Below are 14,010 nucleotides of genomic sequence, written 5' to 3'. Positions count from 1 at the left end.
AAAACAGGACGCAAAGACTAACAGATTCTAGAAGTACGCTCATCTAAGGCAGAAGTTATTAAAAATAAAAATGCCACTAAAATAAAAATGCCACTGAAGACAACGTTCTAAAATGCAAGTTTAGATGGCTAAATGATGGAGAAGTGTTAAAAATAAACAATGTTAAAAGAATAAAAATAAACATTCTTCAGCAAGCTAAAAGGGAAGAGAAAAGAAAAACTGATGTGCAATGACCAGCTTAAATTCAGGAATGGGTGGGGGGTGCTGAGAGAGAGACCACAAGATTAGAACTTACTTTGGTGGTTTCAGGTCCCTGTGAATTAGAGCTTTGGGCTGCATGCTGTGAAGATAGGCCACTCCTTGGGAACACTGTAAACACCAGCTCATTGCGTGGGCAGCGGTGTAATATGGCAATGGCTCGGCACCATGCAGCACTGCAAGAGAAAGGCACAAACTAAAAAGAACTTTATTGCATATAACAAGACACAAGGTGAATACCAGCACTGTCAGAACACATGACTGGGTATTCTCCTGCACAGGCTCCCAACGTTCATGCTTTTCCTTCTTTTCTAAATAAAAAGATAGAAACAGCTAATGATTTCAAATGGATAACTACCACATAAGTACCTAACATTTAATAGGACATCTATTAAATGTTATACGTACATTCAAATACAATTCATATATATTACCACATTTTTTAATCTCAACAGATGCAGTCTTGCACGCAGTAATATAAATTACAAGCATCTGATAGCATACTGTACTTTTAGAGAGCTACAAACAGTATAGAAGAAAACAAAATAATGTGCATTGAAATGTTTACAATTATGCTTTCTATAATAGCTAAAAACTAGAAGTAATTCAAAATAAAACACAGAAGTATTAGACAGCCATTAACAATGACAAACACATGAGCAGGAGACACAACTACATAAAATGCTACATGTTATGAAAATTGTGTGACAAGAGACTATATATATGGTTGGTGTTTCTTAGAGTGAAACAGCTCTGTTCTACACAGCTAACTAAATGGATTAGCTCTGTTCCATAAAGGGAACTAAATAATACAGTTTCCTTTCATTGTTGCTAAAATGTTCCATAAAGTGAACATTTTCACAAATTTACTTTTTGGGGGAAAAAAAGGCAAAATAAAGCAGAATAAGGATGTGCAGCTAAAAAGTTCTAAAATGAGGAGACTGAAAGCTAAGACAGGGCAAAAAGAAAAGGTTGTTAAGTATGAAGATACTTTAAAATCTATTTAAAAAGCAAGTAATGCTTTTAACATTATGAAGAGTACCATCAATTTAAAAGATTACTATACTTAGACGTCTAAATTTCACATACTAATGTTGTAGCCTCTTGTCTTTAGCAGATTTTTAATCTTTGGCAGATTTCTTTTCTTAACTATCTCCTTTTGGGACTCTGAGGATAAATTGTGAAGAACATTAAGTAACTTACAGTTTGTATTAAAAGCTTTTCAATTATTTTAGTCTAATAAAGACAGGTCTAATGACACTCACCATTATACAAGGAGCCCCCTTCAGCATATTCCATTACAAGACACACCTGAAGGAAACATATGTCAGAATAACCACAGAGCTACAGCATCCTAGGGAACTTGAGAGACAACTTAGATTGAGCTTTGATTTTATAAATGCATTTAAAAATCATTCTTTTGGTCCCCAGTATCTGAATAGCACTAGAGGAAAAAAAAAGGTATCTGTGATCTAAGACCTTGCCTTCTAGAGGCCCGCTGTCTAAGAGTGAAGATGTATATAAAAACATAATCACAAGATCTTTGCGGATTTTTTCCAGTGCAAATGAACAGAGGCTATCACAGGTTATTTTGAATCTCCAAAGAAGATGAAGCTACTGGATAAGACCACCAAGATAACTCTTCCCTTATACTGTGTTGCTAATAGATTAGAAGCACACACAGTATGATTTTTTTTTGTTTTAGAAATAATACACCAGATCAAAACAGCTTCATAAACTACACAGCTGCATGTATTTGCCATGTTTTTTCTCACAGACAGAGAAAAATGAAAAAATGACAAACTTACTGGATTCAAGCAGGCTCCATATAGCTTTACGATGTTAGGATGGTTCACACGCGATAACTGTCGAAGCTGTAACAAAAAAAGGTTCCTTTCGAAAAGTGCTAACTTTTGAGGAAGTGATCTCACAGTATCATTCAAGTCTTAAGGTTGTACAAAACATTAGTTTAATCATTCAACAGTCACTGTTTCCTAAGTAGCAGGCACCATGATCATAAGCACCTGCCTACAATGGTACAGAATCCCTGCCCTGGAGTTCTCACAGTTTAGTTGTGGGAGAGATACATACACTAATAATTAAAGCAACATGCAAAGTGCTACAACAGGAGTTATGAACAAGGCGTGAGTACAATAAGAAGCAATTAAGTTTGCCAAGAAATGTTAGAAGGCCATCCCTGAGATGGCACTGAGCTAAGTTATCCAAACCAGAGGAAGCCGTATCATCGGCACCTTCATCTTCATAGCTATGGTTGAAGGAATACTCTACCTACTCTATGCTGGGCACTGGGAGGCACTTCACAGATACTGTATAATCCTCACAACTTTGCAAGGCAGGTATTACCATTTTCATTTTAAAGATGAGGTACCCTGAAGATAAGGCTCAGAGTAGGTTAAATGAGTTGCTAAATACCCTAGAGCTAGGAAGTAGTAGAACCAGAGTTTGAATTTTGGTCTGTCTGACTTAAAATCTGCACTCTTGCATTCTTTTCCCTCCACCTCCTATCTCCTGAGTTAATTCCCTCTTCTCAGTTCCCATTACAACTGCCTTTGCCTTAGCAATTCCAATCTGAACCAATGTAGTAATTATACAGCCTCCTTCTAACTGGTCTCCGTACTTTCAGTTTTATCCAATCAAATCCAATCCAATGATTCATAGTGAGATCCATGAGTGGTTTGGCTGTACTCATTTCTCTTGCTCTTTATCTCAAATTAATATTAACATATCCCCCCTAACTGCTCCCTACTCTTTCTTCTCCCCCTTTTCTGCTTCTTCCCCTTTCTTCTTCCTCTCCTTCTCTTGCTAAGTCACTTCAGTCTGACTCTGTGCGACACCACAGACGGCAGCCCACCAGGCTCCCCTGTCCCTGGGATTCTCCAGGCAAGAACACTGGAGTGGGTTGCCTTTCCTTCTCCAAAGTATGAAAGTGTAAAGTGAAAGTGAAGTCGCTCAGTCGTGTCTGACTCTTAGTGACCCCATGGACTGCAGTCCACCAGGCTCCTCCGTCCATGGGATTTTCCAGGCAAGAGTACTGGAGTTGGGTGCCATTGCCTTCTCCGTCTCCTTCTCTATTATCTACATAATACTGCTGGCTCATATGAAGCCCAAAGGTAAACCTTTTTGCCACATGCTACTAGAAAGCTGAACTTTTCTACAGCCAACATTTCTAGATTTTTAATCCTAAGAGACTTAATATCACTATTTATTATATTTCACCTTGTTAAGATTCTGAAGTACTGAGCTTTAGATAGCAGATTGTTCAAGCATTTACTCTTGCTCCCCCATCAAATACTACCAAAAGAGGAAAGGTACTTTTTTTCAAGACAAACTCAGAAAGATGAAGAAAACGTGATATGAGAAAACAGCACACATTTTTGGAAGTTGGAAAGCAAATGAGAAGCAATAACTGACACTACAGATCTAAAACCAAATGAGAAAAAGTGAGAAGCAACCAGATTTAACTCTAAAACCTCCAAAAGGTTGGGGAGTGGTGACAGTACCAGGTAGCTAGTCACATAAGCGATTACTAATAAAAGGGCAGAGAAATTGCTTAAAATTAGGCCAAAGATTCCCTCCTTCCCTGTCTTCAAACAGCTAGTGAAAGCTTCTTTATTGTCCCAAAGATTAGAGGTTAAGCAATAAATGCTGGAGAGGATGTGGAGAAAAGGGAACCCTCTTACACTGTTGGTGGGAATGCAAACTAGTATAGCCTCTATGGAAAACAGTGTGAAGACTCCTTAAAAAACTGGAAATAGAACTGCCATTCGACCCAGCAATTTCACTGCTGGGCATACACATCGCGGAAACCAGAACTGAAAGAGACACGTGTACCCCAATGTTCATCACAGCACTGTTTATAATAGCCAGGACATGGAAGCAACCTAGATGTCTATCAGCAGACGAATGGGTAAGAAAGCTGTGGTACATATACACAATGGAGTATTACTCAGCCATTAAAAAGAATACATTGGAATCAGTTCTAATGAGGTGGATGAAACTGGAGCCTATTATACAGAGTGAAGTAAGCCAGAAAGAAAAACACCAATACAGTATACTAATGCATATATATGGAACTTAGAAAGATGGTAACTATAACCCTGTATGCAAGATAGCAAAAGAGACACAGATGTATAGAACAGTCTTTTGGACTCTGTGGGGGAGAGAGAGGGTGGGATGATTTGGGGGAATGGCATTGAAACAGGTATAATATCATATATGAAATGAATCGCCAGTCCAGGTTCGATGTATGATACAGGATGCTTGGGGCTGGTGCACTGGGATGACCCAGAGGGATGGTAAGGGGAGGGAGGTGGGAGGGGATTTCAGGATGGGGAACATGTGTACACCTGTGGACGATTCATGTTGATGTATGGCAAAACCAATACAATATTGTAAAGTTAAAAAAAAAAAAGATTAGAAGTTGATTCTTTAGAGAAGGTATAATAATATCTTCTCTAAATATAGATATATATTTAATGCAGAGATAAACACAGAGGTAGAAATATAGAGAAGGTGTGAGTCTGGATTGAGGGACATCAAACAAAACTAAGGATGAGCTCAACGTAGTTGCCTCTGAGAAGGAGAAAACTTGAAGAAAACTTGATGGGAGGAGATACACGGGATTTTTAATAAAAATACATGGAGAACCATTCAACAATTTAAATTATGTGTATCTATAACTTTGATGAAAAATTTTTTCTCCAAGCTATTATCATCTTTTTGACTGGATTCCTAGACTTTAATACATATGATTTTATCTAGTTTTAGGAAACTGCCAATACAACAGTATCTGATCAACATCCTCATTTAAACCATAAACAAAAACTGAGTAAGGCAAGATAAAGCCAGACTGCTGGACTACAGATCATTTTTCCTCATGATGACATCAAACCATTCATCAGTATCTCTCAATTCATTCAACTAATTTACAAAAATCTACTTCATGTTATGCATTTAAAAATATCAGGAAGTACATTTTGACATTATAATTAAATAAAATCACAGATAAAAATTCAGAAAGTTTATAAGGTAAAGAACACTTCTGTTGGCCAATGAAGTTAAAAAGTTATAAAATCACTGATTTATTCAAATACTGTAATCTAATATACAAAACAGCATAAAAGAATGAACCTGATAATAAATAATCTCATGATTATTGAATTCTCCATCATCAAATCTGTAAGAGAACAGCTATAAATTTTCATGCTAAATGAGAAAAGCCAATTTGACATAATTTTTCCTTAAAATAATCTCATTCGAATTTCTTAAAACATTCAGTCAAAAATGAATGCATAAAATTTCCCTTCTTAACTTTAGATAATGGGAGAGATTACCATTTCTTTTCTATTTTAAAATTTAAATTCTATGCCTTGAAATAGATCTGAATTACATGGAAGAGACTGTATTTTAATTCAGGGATGAATTCATTTATGCAGCTAAATCTTCTAATCTTTAATCAGAACTAAGAGTATGAATGAAAATATGTTCCTATGGCATTCCCTTTAGTTCAACTAAATTGCTGATGTTTAAGAACCCAGAGAAATGACAATTGAGAAACACTTTGTTTTTCACAAATATCAAATTCACAGAGTATCTTAGGTAAAGAACTACACAACAGAAATGACATTTCAACTTACCTCTACAATAAAAGCTTTCCTCTCAGATTCACTTTCTATTTGTTTAATGGCAACATCTTTTGCTCTCCACTTGGCTTTGCATACTACTCCAAAAGCTCCTCTTCCAACAACCTGAGTTAAAAGCAAACAAACAAAAAAAAAAAAACCCATGAGAATCAGAAACAAATAGATCCAGCCCACATATAATGCTGAAGCAAACCTGAAAGGTTAAAGATTTTAGAAATCATCACGATCGGGATTTGCCACAGAGCCAGTATGAATTTTCGTTAAAACAAGGAGACAATGAAAGGCACTGTCTCTATCTTTGGAAGTTTACGCTCTAGACACCTCTTCATTCTCAAAACCAAAACTAAAAAAAAGGACTCTTAAAGACAGAAAACAAATTAAAACAGGCAAGATGAATGAGAAGATACAGAGAAGATGGTTTGGAAAAACAAAAATAGAAAGCAGAAATGTAATCAATGTTTTAAGCTCTTATATTTATGAAATTAAAAATAGCTTTTAAATAGTTCAGTGGGGTAGGGAGTAGAAGGGAAAGGATAAAAATATAGATGATAAAAGACTGGCCAATGTGAAGGACGGACAAAACACGGCATATTATACACTGGAATGTTATTCGTCAAGAAAAAGGAATAAACTACTGATACATGCTACAACACGGATGAACCTTACTAAGCTCAAACGACAGACACAAGAGACCACACGCTGTATGACTCCAGTTATATGAAATGTCTGTAAAAGGCAACCTTTAGGGGTAAAAAGTAGATCAGTCGTTGTTTGGGGCTGAGAGTGGAAACTGGGAGTAACTGTAAATGGGTAGGAGGAATCCTACCAAGGCGATGAAAATGTTTGCAAACAGATTTCCAGTGATGTTTGCACAACTAGTAAATTGTAAAAATCACTGTATACTTTAAATGGCTAAATTTTGTGATATGTAAAATATATCTCATTAAAGTTACTTTTTAAGTTACAAAATAAAAACCGACCATATGTTGTATTATTGTTGAAGCTGACAGGTAGCTCTCAAGTTCATTCCTCTCTCAAGCTACTCTACTTTTACTGATGTTTGAAATTCGCCATTATATTAAAACAACAACAAAAGAATAGCTTTTGATACTTATTAGAATAAAATCAGTCTTTTATCACTGAAAATGACCTTAGTTATGTGCCACTTACTTCAATCTTTCAAATTCCAAAGGATCTAAGTACTTCCTTAAGGGAAAAATCTACAGTTCTCACCAATGATGTACTTTCTATGCAGTAAGCACTGAGCTGAGAAGGAAATGGCAACCCACTCCAGTATTCTTGCCTGGAGAATCCCATGGACAGAGAAGCCAGGCAGGTCATGAGGTCACAAACAGTAAGCTACAACTGAAGCGACTGCGCATGCACGCATGCAAATCTGTATCATGCGTCAGAAAGGAGCAGTTACAGCTCTTGGAGGAAGTCTTCACTTCAGGCAAACTTACATGAACAGGTACTCTTTCCAGAGTGAGAAACAAGTGCTAGTAAATACCAGGATAGTTAGTTGTAAGCTGAAATGGATGGCCACTCTAGCCATAACTCAAATTCCACTGCAAACATTACAAAAAGCAGTATGGACATCTCTCATGCTGCTTAATGTATAAAACTACCCAAACAGTTAACATTCAGTGAATGTCTACCATGTGCCAAGTACTAGTCTACATGCTTTAGTGCATTAACATATTTAATCCTCCTCCATTTTAAAAGTAAGTAAACTGAGTCACACAGTTGCCAAGTTGCCCAAGATCACAGAGTCAGAGAAGCCAGGATTTGAAACACATAAACAATTCACTTTATATTCAACCTTTGATGTCATTGTTGTTTAGGCTGTAAGTTGTGTCTGACTCATCTGTGACCCTGTGGACTGGTGCCCACCAGGCTCCTCTGTTCATGGGATTTTCCAGGCAAGCCTGGAGTGGGTTGCCATGACCTCCTCCAGGGGATCTTCTCAACCCAGGGATCAAACCTGCGTTCCTGCTTGGCAGGTGAATTCTTTACCACCGAGCCACCTGGGAAGCCTGTATGCCATCAGCCTAAAGGAAACTGAGTTGTCTTGATTCTGGCGACTTTTCTTTTTCCATTCCTGGCCCTTGGTGCTCAGGGACCCCCTGCTAATTAGGCTCTGGCCCTCCTCCGTACCTCTCATAGGGAAAGGAGTCAATGTCACTTATTCGAACTTTGCATCCAGTTACTTTAACATGAACAGTGATTGGCTAAACCTGGTACCACTGGAATAATGGCAAGAGTACACCTAGGATCTGAAACCCAACAGACTTGCGTTTAAATATAGACTCTGTCTGCCTGCTAGCTACCAATACTGGGCAAATTAATGTCTTTGAGATTCTGTTTTCTCAACAGTAAAAGGGAGATGTTTACATTTTCTTCAGCATATTATCTATAGGGTTCATAAGTCAAAATCAGACATTTTCTTATATACCACAAAATAATAATAAATGCTTGGAGTTGGGTATGAGTAAGTTTGAAGAGTTATACTACTTATTTCTTTCAAATTAACCACAATGAACAGCACACCTAAAATGAATTTCAACATTATGACAGTATCAGGTGAAGAAAGAAAGGATGGAGAGACCAGTCTATCTGTTAACAGTACTATGAATAATGATTGGGAAGTAATTTAATACATTCTCCAACTATGTATTAATAAATGGTGGCTCAGGTCTGACTTGCAGAGTTGGACACGACTGAGCAACTGAACTGATACTGATACTGGTGGCTCAGACAATAAAGAATCTGCCTCCAATGCAGGAGACATGGGTTCAATCCCTGGGTCAGGAAAATTCCTGAAGGAATGGCTTCATAAGAGAATAGCTAACCAATCAAGTATTCTTGCCTGGAGAATTCCAGGGACAGAGGAGCCTGGCAGGCAACAGTCCATGGGGTCACAAAAGAGTCAGACAGGACTTAGTGGATAGTAATTTCACTTTTCTTTCCCTTTTCATGTATTTACAGATACCTCAAAGCCACTGGTACTCAGCAAGTCTCTTGTTTCATTTTGCTATTCTCAAGAATGCCCCCACAGGGATTTCAAACATTACATCTGTGTATCGTGCATCTGTTGCAAAAACTGTGTAAGGTGTGCACGACTCACTGCGATGCTCAAGTGCCACCTAGTGCTGAGATGATGGCCAACCTGAGCCTGCAACTTAAAACCGTGAGAACACAATGTGGGCAACTAAGGACATGATAAACTTTCTCCCTCTCATTTACAAAAGCAATTTTTTGGAAACACTCTGAAATATAAAACAGGCATTTCATGTAAGATAAGAGTCCATGAACTTATTAAGAAGCCTCTGCATGCATCAGGGCCATGTGATATTTCACGTGTATGGTGAAACAACAGATCTAAAACGATTAAATAAAGTCCAAGATGCCTGAGGTTGTACAGGTAAACTGAAATACATAACAGAAAAAATAACTGTAATAATTCAAAGGTCAGAGGCACAGCTGCTGCTACTGCTGCTAAGTCGCTTCAGTCGTGTCTGACTCTGTGCGACCCCATAGACGGCAGCCCACCAGGCTCCCCTGTCCCTGGGATTCTCCAGGCAAGAACACTGGAGTGGGTTGCCATTTCCTTCTCCAAAGCATGAAAGTGAAAAGTGAAAGGGAAGTCACTCAGTAAGTGTCCGACTCTTAGCGACCCCATGGACTACAGCCTACCAGAATCCTCCATCCATAGGATTCTCCAGGCAAGAGTACTGGAGTGGGGTGCCATTACCTTCTCCTTCAGAGGCACAGAATCAGTGCTTAATGAATTATATTTCTGTGTATGCAATGATTCTGATTACTAAATTCCAGTATGTAGAGGGGGATTTCCCCACACTTTCAAGCACTCCTCAGATACCTGCTGGACAGCCTACCACTGAGTTTAATTCTGACATCATCCACCTGGAGAGAGCATCAGATCCCACAGGTTAAGGGCTCAGTTCTGCGAGACTGTGTTGTACCCTCCCTCTCTCCCACCAAAGGCTTCTATGCCCTCTCTGTGCCCATGTGTTCACCAACCTGGAAGCTCTCTGAAACCCGTCTTTCTGGTTTATGTGGAGCTTCATTAAATGGACGTGAATGATTAAGCTGCTGGCCACTGCTGATTGATTAAACCTCTAGCCCTTCTCCCTCCCCAGAGGTCAGAGGGGTGGGGTTGAAAGTTCCAACCCCCTAATCACATTGTCGGTTCTCCTGGCAAGCAGCCCTGTTCTTAGGTGTGGTCCAAAATTAACCTCAGGACATCTTTATCTCTCAGCACTTACAAAATTCAGAGGGTTTTGGGAGCTGTGAGCCAGAAACTGCAGACAAAGACCAAATATATTTAAGAAATATTTTGGTCATCTGAATGACCAAGTACATGTGTGCTGAGTCTCTCAGTCATGTCCAGCTCTGTGACCCCATGGGCTGCGGCCTGCCAGGCTCCTCTGTCCATGGGGATTCTCCAGGCAGGAATACTGGAGTGGGTTCCCATTCCCTCCTCCAGGGGATCTTCCCAACTCAGGGCTGCCGCATGGCAGATGGGTTCTTTACTGTCTGAGCCATCAGGAAAGCCCAAGAATACTGGAGTGGGTAGCCTATCCATTCTCCAGGGCAACTTCCCGACCCAGGAATCAAATCAGGGTTTCTGGCATTGCAGGTGGATTCTTTTCATATTTCTTGTAAATCACCATATCACAGAATCAAAATGTAACTTCCCATCTTTTCAAATGGCATAAATATTAGGGGTAAAAGAAAAAATATATAAAGAACTGATCCCTGCCTTCAAGGGTTGAAAGTGAGGTAGAGAAGAAATTCAAGACAAAACAATAACACACACACACACAAACACTTCCCAGCTGAAAAGGGCCAGAGATGAGAGTCTATGATGGTGGCTTTCAGGACAGACTTAGGGATTCAAGGGTAGAGAAGACTTATTTCCATGCCCCCTCCCCCTCAACTTCTCACTGAGATCTGTAGGAGAAAGCAGCCTCACAGGACAGGCTCTGCCAACATGGGAAGCTGCAAATAAGTTAAGTGTGGTAAAGGAGACAGTCAGAGGGAGGCCCCCCATTCTTTCAGCCTTGACAGAACAGAAAAACTCCTGCCAAGAGAAAAACAGGATAACTGAACACTGAAGTGTCTTCTGACTGCAGGAAGGAGGCTGTTGGATGGCAGACAGCTCAAAATACAGGAAGCTAAATGCAGCGCTCAGCTGCATCTCAGAGGATCAATGAAAGCCGAAGGGGAGGGTCCAGTTAGCAGGTGGGGAGAAATGGGTAAGGTCTCCTGCTTTCAAAAGGTGAAGTGAAGCTAAAGCCAACAGAACAATGAACTGCATTTATTCCCTTAAACCAATATTTCTTGAATATCTACTATATTCAGCTACCATCTGGGATACAAGAGATAAGCCATAAATAAGACAAAGGCCTAGATTCACATTAAATGTACTTTCAATTTGAGTGGGGGATAGGGAGAAGAAAGAAAAGACAGTCAATAGACAAAAAGATGGGGCTTCCCATGTGGCTCAAGTGGCAAAGAATCCGCCTGAAAATGAAGGAGCCGCAGGAGATGCAGGTTTGATCCCTGGGTCAGGAAGATCTCCTAGAGGAGGAAATGGCAACCCACTCTGGTATTCTTGCCTGCAGAATCCCATGGACAGAGGAGCCGGTGGGCTATAGCCTACTCTTTGGGTTGCAAAGAGTCAGACATGACTGAGCTCGCAAACATGTGAGATAAAAAGATGAATAAGATAAGTAACAGCTTATAAAAAACTGTCATGGATAAAAAGAAAAAGTTGAATAATGGGACAGACTTATGTGGAAATTTATGGCTGGATAGTATAAAAGGCATCTGAGGAGGTTGCTGCTGCTGCGGCTGCTGCTAAGTTGCTTCAGTGGTGTCTGACTCTGTGTGACCCCAGAGACGGCAGCCCACCAAGCTCCACCGTTCCTGGGATTCTTCAGGCAAGAACACTGGAGTGGGTTGCCATTTCCTTCTGGGATGAGTGAAAGTGAAGTCACTGAGTTGTGTCCAACTCTCAGCGACCCCACGGACTAATTTCATATTTGAAGGACACAAGGAATGAACCAAAGAAACTACTAATGTAAAGACCCTAAAGGGGGAAAAACCTACAATCCCTACTCAACATTTGAACCCCAGCTATAGTTTAGGCATTATCCCACATATTCCAGATATAGAAGTAAACAAGTTAAACCAAACTCCTTGTTCTAACTACTTATATTCTCTGTGTGCAGGGAGACAAAGAGGAAGCAAAATGTGTGTATATATAGGTTTATATATATATATATAAAAGACGTAATGTTTCAAGAAAATGATAAATGCACCAAGAAGAAAAGAAACGTAATTGCGTCTGTGTGTGTACACATTCATGCACTCCTCCCACTCCAATTTTAAATTAGGCCTTACTGAGAAAGGTGACATTTTAACGATGACCTAGAGAAACACTTGGAGGGTCTGGTGTAAGCAGGACATAGTGGGAAAAGGGAAGAGTGAGGAAGGAGAAAGCCAGAGAGACAGACAAAGTCTGGATCCTGGAGGGTTCTTGGCACAATGAAAAGGAGTCTGAATCTCAGTCTAAGTGTGATGGGAAGCAATTAGAGGAATTTAAGGAGGAATGTGATAGGATTTTACATTAAAAAAAAATCATTCTGGCTCTGTGTGAAGAATGAACTGTAAGGAAGCTAGCTTATATAGAGAGAGAGATCAGGCAGAAGGCTGTAAAAGCAGCCCAAGCAAGAGAGAAGTGCTTTGAGAACAAGGTTGATGGTAGTACAGAAAAATGAGCAGAACTGGGATACGTTTTAGCTTGTTTTTGTGCTCCTGTGCTCAGTCATGTTCGACTCTGTGACTCCATGGACTGTAGTCCACCAGGATCCTTTGTCCAAGGGATTTCCCAGGCAAGAACACTGGAGTGGGTTACCATTTACTACTCCAGGGGGTCTTCCCTACCCAGGGATATAACCTGAGTCTCCTGCCACTCCTGAATTGCTGGCAGATTCTTTACCTGCTGAGTCATCAGGGAAGCAGGGGAATATGTTTTAGTTGTTGTTCAGTAGCTAAGTCGTGTCCAACTCTTTGCAACCCCATGGACTGCAGCACGCCAGGCTTTCCTGTCCTTCACTATCTCCTGGAACTTGTTCAAACTTATGTCCACTGAGTCGGTGACGCCATCCAACCGTCTCATAAACCATATGTTTTAGAGGTAAAGTCAAAAGAGCTTGCTGATGATCTGCATGCAGGCAGGACAGGTGGACAGGAAAAGACATGAGTCAATTATAATGTCTAGATTCAGAAACAGTTTAAGAAAGGATAAGAAAGGATGAAGCAAGCAGATTTTCTTTTTTTTTTTTTTAATAGCACAGAGTTCTGATTTACTCATATAAAGCCTAAGATGTCTATTTAGTTATCTGAGTAGAGATATCAAGAAAGAGAAACATGAGTCAAGAAGCCAGGCAGAATATTAAAAACTTGGGAGAGTCACTAGCATTTAGTTGGTACTTCGAATCAATCCCTTGGGTGTGGTGACCAAAAAATAGCACATGAACACTGGGGTCCCAGATCTGAGCTTTGAAGCACTTCAACATTTAGAACACAGGGGAAGAAGAAACCAGCAAAAAGAAAGCAAATATAAAAACAGCAAGAGCATTACGTCAATGGCTCTCTAAGTGTAATCTCTGGGTCAGAAGTACTTGCATCACCTGGAAATTTATGAAAATGTAATTTTCAGTTTTCCACTTAGAATTACTGAGTCTGAGGGTCGGGTCCAGCATTCTGTGTTTTAACATGCCCTTCAGGTGATTCTGATATTTGAGAATGACTGTATCAGGTTATACTAAAACCATAACTAACAGTAAGACAAAATACCTCACTGGAAACCATCACACAGACCAGAGAGCCTTCGCTTACTGCTGATACGGTCTATGGAAGTTTTCCAGACCACTGACATATCTTCAGCAGGAAGAAAGGAAAAGGGGAATTCTTGAGAGCAACGCATTGTTGTTCTTGACACATGGTAGATCAGAAGGAGAGAGTGGCACAGATGGCACGCTGAGACACAATGGCAACT

The 14,010-nt window shown here is 39.8% G+C and overlaps 1 protein-coding gene across 11 annotated transcripts in view; it reads right to left on the bottom strand.

Moving 5' to 3' along the window:
- MAP3K7 (mitogen-activated protein kinase kinase kinase 7) overlaps positions 1–14,010 on the bottom strand; it is a 74,076-nt gene that overhangs the window by 53,895 nt on the left and 6,171 nt on the right. For 6 of the 11 annotated variants that reach the window (XR_009601624.1, XR_009601623.1, XR_009601625.1 and 3 more), the window contains exons 2-6: positions 5,916–6,026; positions 2,067–2,132; positions 1,524–1,569; positions 1,348–1,425; positions 296–434 (exon numbers count right to left, since the gene is read on the bottom strand). Coding sequence is in view for 4 of the 11 variants with exons in the window: in XM_060419560.1 (XP_060275543.1) it covers positions 296–434; positions 1,348–1,425; positions 1,524–1,569; positions 2,067–2,132; positions 5,916–6,026 (440 nt within the window). In the remaining 7 variants the exon portion in view is untranslated. The remainder of the gene's footprint in view (positions 1–295; positions 435–1,347; positions 1,426–1,523; positions 1,570–2,066; positions 2,133–5,915; positions 6,027–14,010) is intronic. The other 5 variants (XR_006060614.2, XR_001042183.5, XR_006060615.2 and 2 more) reach the window with 1 other exon arrangement.

The sequence above is a fragment of the Ovis aries genome, chromosome 8 (genome assembly GCF_016772045.2).
Source record: "Ovis aries strain OAR_USU_Benz2616 breed Rambouillet chromosome 8, ARS-UI_Ramb_v3.0, whole genome shotgun sequence".
Lineage (NCBI taxonomy): Eukaryota > Metazoa > Chordata > Mammalia > Artiodactyla > Bovidae > Ovis > Ovis aries.
The sequence above is the reverse complement of the archived record's forward strand: the minus strand, read 5'-3'. Positions and strand labels throughout refer to the sequence as shown.